The sequence below is a fragment of the Manacus candei genome, unplaced genomic scaffold (assembly GCF_025592945.1).
Source record: "Manacus candei isolate 608988 ecotype Guabito, Panama unplaced genomic scaffold, ASM2559294v1 h1tg000017l, whole genome shotgun sequence".
Taxonomy (NCBI): Eukaryota; Metazoa; Chordata; class Aves; order Passeriformes; family Pipridae; genus Manacus; species Manacus candei.
In genome coordinates, this window is record NW_026138065.1 from 19371166 (window position 1) to 19378770 (window position 7605).

At 40.2% G+C, this 7605-nt stretch overlaps 1 protein-coding gene across 1 annotated transcript; it reads left to right on the forward strand.

Annotated features, from left to right (window-relative positions):
• The first annotated feature begins 509 nt into the window (after nt 1-509).
• On the forward strand, nt 510-7358 carry MRPS10 (mitochondrial ribosomal protein S10). Its single transcript, XM_051783180.1, has 7 exons — nt 510-620; nt 3714-3772; nt 3882-3954; nt 4998-5137; nt 5611-5719; nt 6811-6900; nt 7182-7358. Exons 1-7 carry the CDS (start codon nt 585-587, stop codon nt 7266-7268), a joined length of 594 nt encoding a protein of 197 aa, XP_051639140.1. The 5' UTR covers nt 510-584; the 3' UTR covers nt 7269-7358.
• The last annotated feature ends 247 nt before the right edge of the window (nt 7359-7605 follow it).

The window sequence follows — 7605 nt, forward strand, 5'->3', positions numbered from 1 at the left end:
AATTTTAGGTTAATGCCTATCTGGTTGTGTGTAATTAAGGATGGTTTAGTGGAGTGAATGAGCACTTGTTTATTCCCCACTCCCTTTAAATATTTGGTACCAATCAGAACCTGTGTTATATTATTAACAGAAAGGGGTTTCTGTGCCATTTCCAGTAATTTTAATACTTCGGTGAAATATAGTTAGCTGGGTTTTGCTCTAACGGGCTTGTATACCTTTTTTAACTATTTCTAAGAGGGAGGGGAAAAGGTTGAAAACTAAGGTTCATGTAATCGGTTTTTCAGAGGATTCCCGGAGAACAGGACGGGCAGTGCCTGCGAGGGGACCGGGGCCACCGCTGGCGGGAAGCGGCCGAGGGGAAGCTGCTCCACCGCCGGTCGTTCCCTGAGGCAGCGCCTGGGGGAGGCGGGGACGGGGGCGGGGAGACGAAATAGAAGCTCGCCTGGCGCCAAACGAGCTCCCAACTCGTGTCCCCGGCCCGGAGCGCTGTTCTGTCGCCAGAGCCTTTCCCTTGCGGGCAGGGGTGGTGCGTGAGGCCGGGCTTCTCCTTCCGGGCGGTGGGGGCGGGTCGGGGCGGAGACAAGATGGCGGCCGGGTGCCTGTGGCGGCGGCTCTGTCAGGTGCGGCGTGTGGCGGGAGAGGGGACGGGGGAGCCCCGTTCTCCTCCTCCTCGTGCTTTCCCTCGGCATCTTCATTCCTGAGGGGAGTGGGAAAAGGGGACATGGCAAATGTTATCCTTTGGGCTGCGGGAGGGTTGGGGTTGTACAGAGACAGGGCCATGTCTCTGCACGCCATCGTCGCCTAATGGGTCCTCAGAACTCTTGCCTGCAGCTCTGTTTGTTTTTTGTTTTTATTTTCCCAGCAGTTCCTCTGGGTGTAAGGGATGGTGAGGAATAGATCTCTTGGGTTTGGAGGTCCTGCGCCAAGCGAATTTCTCGTCTTAAAAGTTTCAAATCTTGGAAGTTAAAATTTTAAAAAATAGGGAGATGTTTTGCACTGCCGATGTTTCTTGCTGATTTTGACTTCTGAAGGGTGATTGCTTTCTCTTAAATTGAGAAGATTCGATGTTGGGTGTTTACTGTTCATTTTCTGAAGCTTAAATTCACTTCTGTGTGTGCACTGTATTCTGGACTTGCTTAGTTTGCAGGCTTCTGTCTCCCCTTGAATACTTCAGAATCTCTCAGCCAAGTAAAGTTAAGGCTATTTTGCGCTAGGAGAGGTGTAATTATGTTTTATGCAAGGTCTTGGTTCGCACAGGAAATTGAATTCTGCAGACTTTGAGTGTCTTTTGCACCTTCTATGATGACCATTAGCGAGAGTACATCAAGTGTATTTAAATCAGAGAATGAAGCTGTTAAAGTGCACTTTCCTGCCTGCTGAACACCATCTTTACTACCTGAGGTATTCAGTGTATCAGTTTGTCAAAAATTGCACAGAGCACCTTTAATTTTAGACGTGATGCATACCTGTGTAATTAGTAACAAACGGAGATGGCATGTGGTGGGAATAACATGCACAATCGTAGACTACTGGATAGGCTGGAGAGCTTAGCTTGTGGGATAGGACTCTACTGCTTCATCATGTTTTGTTTGATTCATCTTTATTACATGAAGACGGAATTTTTTGTATCCAAAACCATATAGCACAGTATGCTTTGAGTGCACATATCTTTGTATGCAAATAATTAATCCGTTATTACAAGGTCAAGCAGTTAGTAGTAAAAGAATACATAACAGAGACTGCATACACACAAAAAATAAAACAGATAAAAAAGTTAGTTATGATTACAGTCAGTAGTCTTACATTTGTCATCTGAGGTCAGGTTCTGTGCCATGTACTTGCACACACAGTTTAAGCGCTGCACTGAATACAATCTTCTATGCTTATAGGCCTGTCTGCTTCCTGAAGTGATGTCAGGTGATGGTTATTGTGTTTCATATTGCTGTTGAATGGAAGGGAGGCACTGTTTGGACTTCAGAGATAGAGAATTGACATGCGAGTATCAACATAATTTTATCATAGAATGATCTGGGTTGAAAGGGACCTTAAAGACTATCTAGTTCCAACCCCCTGCCACGGGCAGGGACACCTTCCATTAGATCAGGTTGCTCAAAGCCACATCCACCCTAGCCTTCAACACTTCCAGGGATGGGGCAGCCACAGCTTCTCTGGGCAACCTGTTCCAGTGTCTCACCACCCTCACAGAAAAGAAATTTTCTCTAATATCTAATCTACACCTACCCTCTTTCAGTTTGAAGCCATTCTCCCTTGTCCTGTCACTACACGCTCTTGTAAAGAGTCCCTCTATTTTATTAGATGTCACTAGAGAATTATCAGATGTATTTTAGTAGTTCCAGGTATTAAGGCTCAAGTAGTTCCCAACATAAAAACTTTGGAACATTATGAATGATTATCAACTACAGTGGTAAATATTCAGTGCTCCTGAAGTTGCTTATAGTGACATGCATTTAAAGAATGTAACACCAGTGGCTCTCTGTGAACATCTGGATTTGAAAGGGTTGCCTAAGGGGAGGCATTTGTACAACAGTCACCTTTGTAAACAGGAATCTGTCCTGCCTCTTCCTGCAGTCATCTTCCTTACTGGAAGCAGCATTTGTAGGAAAAGTGGCGACTGAGGCAGAATTACTTCAGAAAACAGCTTCATTCACTGCTAATGTCTAATGAGTGTATACTGCATGCTGGAAAAGGTTAGGGACCTAGTAGCATCATGTAGTCAGTTATGCACATCCACGAGCAACTACAGAAAGATTACCTAGAAAAGTGTTCTGGCTGTTTTCTGATGTTTTGATTAGACAGTTGCCTGTATAACTCTTGGGTAGGCTATCTGTCTTCTCTCTTTATGACTCCAGCACCTCTTAAAAAAGAGTATCAAGGGGCAGGATAAGATAATTTGGCTTCAGCATTCTGCTGCAGCCCTGAGGCTCTGTTAGGCAAGTGAAAGTTCCTTCCTGCCCCCTTCCCTCCCCAGTAGCCTGTAACTTTGTCAAATGAAGAATTTGTGGAAGGAAGCTAGAAGCCACATAATGTTCAGAAGGGAACAGTTATTCTAGTATGAAAAATAGCAATGTTACATCTCGATTAACAACTGTATTACCTTTTTAAAACAGAAGAATCATGTTATCTTTTAAATATGACTCATTAACTTTTAAGAAGGATTTCTGTTTAAATGTTCTCTTCAGAAGAGCAAGTGTTCAAAATCACAAGGAGCTTTTTTTCTGAAAAAACGGAAAATTTCCAGTTAAATTCAGAAGTTGAATTTTTGCATTTTAGAATACTGTTTTCAATTGCTTTTACAAGTCCTACTTAGGCTTGTCACTTGACAAAACTAATATGTATTCTACTATGAAAGTAAAACATACACAGAAATGACATCTAATGCCACAAAAAAATACATTCTTCTGTTGAAAATATGCTTTGTGGTTGCTATTCAGGTGCCTCATTAGTAAGTGCATACTGTTATTGTGCCTTTAATGTGTTCCTTTTTTAGGTGCTATTGTATACTGAAATTTATTTCCATGGTCCTGTTTTCCTGTGTTTTCCAATGGAGCAGATGTCATACTTTGCCAGCTCAGTGCTTAGGAATGGGCTGTGCTTTGGTGTACAAAAAAGTAATTTTTAATAAGCTTGTATTAACTGACTACTTTCTGGTTTGGGGGGGAAAACCCACAGCATAACTTATTTGTTTTATACAGGGATCAACTTTTCCTGTCAGTTATGCAAGCAGAATTATACAAAAGCAGTATTTTCTTCCGTAAGTATAAAGGACCCTCCTTCTTTCACTGCTCCTCCGTAGTCCCTAAAAAAAAAAAATAACTCCATCTTTAACAACTCATTTTATGCTTTTCACCTTGTATTTCTAGAAGCTACAACTTGATGGGAGCACGGCTGGCTGGATCCCATGTTGATACACAGGAGCCTAAGACCAATCCTTTGGTAAGTGTTTTGTAGCACAGTATTTTGTACATTGTCTTAGTTATGAAGAGAACACACAGAAAAACTTGAATTCCTTTCTTACAGGTTTTTAAAGTTCTGTCTTAATGATGTTAAATTTGTCATAGAGAAAGAAATAATTTAGATTACTGGCATTTGAGATCTTTCGAGGTTTTTTTGGGCAAGATTCTTTAGCTCACAGTTCTCACTTAGTCACTTTCTGCTTTCTGTATGCAGCCATAACTCTATGAAATACCAGCTTTTTGGCCACATTCAGTTCAGCACCTGTGGCACCTTAGTAGCCTTTTGTCCAGGGCTTCAGAAACATCTCACAGGCAGCATTAGATCTACAGTGCTGACCTCAGCCTTCCTGCCGTGTCTGGCACATGGCTGGATTTACTGTGCTAAACTGCCTAGGAGTAAACCTGTGGGAAAATCGGTACTTCTAGATACACATCAAGGCTCTTCAGATGATGAGTGAGCCCAGGCCATCAGAAATCGAAGTTCTTATTGAAAATCATAAACTTGTATTTGCACAAACATAAAGGATAATACACCTTGGGAAGCCTGCTATGTTTAAGGTAGTCCTATAACTAACTTAGCAAAGTGAGAATTCTGGTGGTTGACCATAATGTTCTGGTTACTTTTCATACCCAAGCAAACTTTTAAGTATTTGGGGTATTCTCTCACTGCTATTTAAAATACAAATACTGCTGCTCCAGACCTGCTTTAACAATGAATTTCATTCCTGGCTTTGCTAGCGTTGTCCTCCTTATATTTGTCTGGCATTCCTTTTTGGATGAAGAAATTTTACCTAAATGTTCAGAAGTTAGCTATCTCTTCACACTTTGCTTTCCCTGATAAGAGCGAGACCTGCCAATCGAGGTAATACAGTCAGCCTCTGTTAGATAAATAAGCAGCTGAACAGGTTGTGGGGTGTTTTTCCTCTTTTACAAATGGGGCACACAGGTTAAGGAAACAGGCAGTGTGAGCATTAATTAAGGAGAACATACAGTGGTAACTCTTGTCCTTTTTTAAAAATGCAGGTATCTCTTTCAGATGAGCCAGAAACACTGTACAAGAGATTGTCCATTTTAGTTAAAGGTCACGATAAAGCTGTGTTGGACAGCTATGAATATTTCGCAGTGCTTGCAGCTAAAGAACTTGGCATCTCTATTGAAAAAGTGTAAGTAACTGATCTGTAGAGTGATGTGGTGTCAGATGCTTCTTATGTCATCTACTGTAATTCAGGTTCTGTGCTTAGAAGTATTATTTTCTCTTTTTTTTTTTTAAGAAATGGATGTAATCTGACAGTTTTTTCTCAGATTATAAATCTGATGCTTCTTAGATGGCAGTACAGTGGTAAGAAAGCAGCAGCAGATCTGCACTCAGCACTGCTGTAGTGGACTACATGAAGGATATTGACAGTGCTCTAAATACAGCTGTCAGTGCTGTAGGTTCCCTGAGCTAATGCTGGCTTAATACCTGAGTGTTAATCATGCCCGTGTAAGTTATAATAACAAACTATACTGCAGTGTTTCATATTTCCTTGAAGATCTTGTAAATGTCAAATAAGAACAGGGATTCCAGCGTAATCTTTGAGATAAACTTGTATTATCATCCTTTATATAACATGAAATTGTCTTTTTCTTTGTTCAGAGAGAAACCTCCAAAGACGATAGAACGATTTACACTTCTCAAGTCTGTACATATTTACAAGAAGCATCGAGTTCAGTATGAAATGAGAACACATTACATGTGTTTGGAGGTAAGAAAGAAGGAAAAAAAAGTGTTCTGGGTGCACGACTCAAAGATGTTACTAGATGTTAGTTCAAAAGTGAAAACAAATTTCCTGTTTACTTGGGTTGGGGAGGAGAGTGTAGGGGAACATCGGAAAGCAGCTGACTTAGGTACATCAAATGTAACACAAGTTATTCTGAATGCACAGCCTATGTAATTTTTGGACTAAAAGGCTGGTTTTGACTATCTTCTTAAGAGCTGAAAGGGTGACTAAAAGAATAAGGTAGAATTGAGGGTTATCTTCATGTGTGTTATGAAAAGTCAGTGGGATGGAAGCTTTCTCAGGAAGGGAAGAAGATGCATCTAAATCACTGTTGTTGCCAATCACTAAGGGTTCTGTTCTCTGTGAGTTTGTTTGATGTTTTTGAACAGACATACTTTTGCCCTATGCAGCATCATGTGGCAAACTAAAACTACATGGAGGAAATGCAAGAAAGGAAGCATAGACAAACCACAAGTTCTGTGGCCAATGACACAGACATTTGTATGGCTTAGAATGCAGCTGTGGTTGACTTTCTTAGAAGAAAGGTTTACTGCCAGCATTTTGTGGCTCCTGGGTGTCTTACTGTACATTTGCACAGTGCTTACCAAAATGAGACTTGAAGTCCCCAGACATTAGTGTAGTACAAATGGCTGTGCACAGACCATAAAGCACAACATTTGCCTTCCAGGAAAAACTAAAACATCAGTAATTCAGTGGGAACCAGGAGAAACTAAAAAAATCAGTGGAACTCTGGAGTTGCAGGATTTACAATAGCCTGTAATTAATTTCACCTGATACCTGCCGTGTTAAGATGACCACTTCCATCATAATCAGTGCCTATGATCCCAGGCAGCATGTGCAGTTCTGTGGAGGGACGTAACTACTTTATACTTGCGTGAGAGTTGAGTACAGATCAACAACCAGCTCTGTTCAGTATCATGGAAACTGCCTTTCTTATGTTTGGCCCCATAACAGGAGCTAAAAAGAAGCTTGAGCGAACTTTTGGGTTTGTTTTTTTTTTTCTGTTTGAAGTATTAGTAATAGTAGTTAATTAGAAAACATTACTTCTCTTTTAGTTAAAATACCTAACAAGCAGTACTGCTGCAGTTTACTTGGAGTATGTGCAACGAAACTTACCTGAAGGGGTTGCCATGGAAGTAAAAAAGGTAAGTTTCCACACCACATTATTAATTTAATAATTTATGAGACTTTAGTCCTTATGCAAATACCAATAACTACTGAAATCTTTAGAAGGTCAGCCGAGTAAATGGGTGTAATTTGGAAGGAACGTTTTTCACAAGTATTATACAGTAAAAAGGCTGTATTGCTTGGAAGTGCCACTAGGTGGCATTTTTAATCTGAGTCATATCTCAAACGAGTAAATAAAGCAAAGTAGTTAGATGTTAGCTAGTTGGTGTAATAAATGGTTGTTTTGCTTTCCTTTTAGACTAAAATAGAGAGAATACCTGAACACATTAAGAAACCAGTTTGGGATACACTACCTCAAGTGGAAGAAGCTGAAGTCAAGTCATGAACACACCAGGTACTTGGCTCTGTTAGTACTGGAATTCATTGCTCCTATCAGCCTGATTTACTGTTAAATAAAAGTTCTCTTATAAAGAAATTTTATAAACTCTTGTTTCTTCAAGTTATTCTTGCTTATAACTCCAGTACATGTAGACTGAACAGCTATAAAGTGAAGAGGTTTGACTGTACTCTATGATCAATAACTATGGTCATTTATAATAAGTTTGTAGAAAGTGTGTATATATAAGTATATATAAATTAATTGTATCCTTTTGATGCTAGATGGCCTCTTAATTCTGAAATACTTGAAAATCCACTTCCCATTTGTGTGATGTTTAATGTTA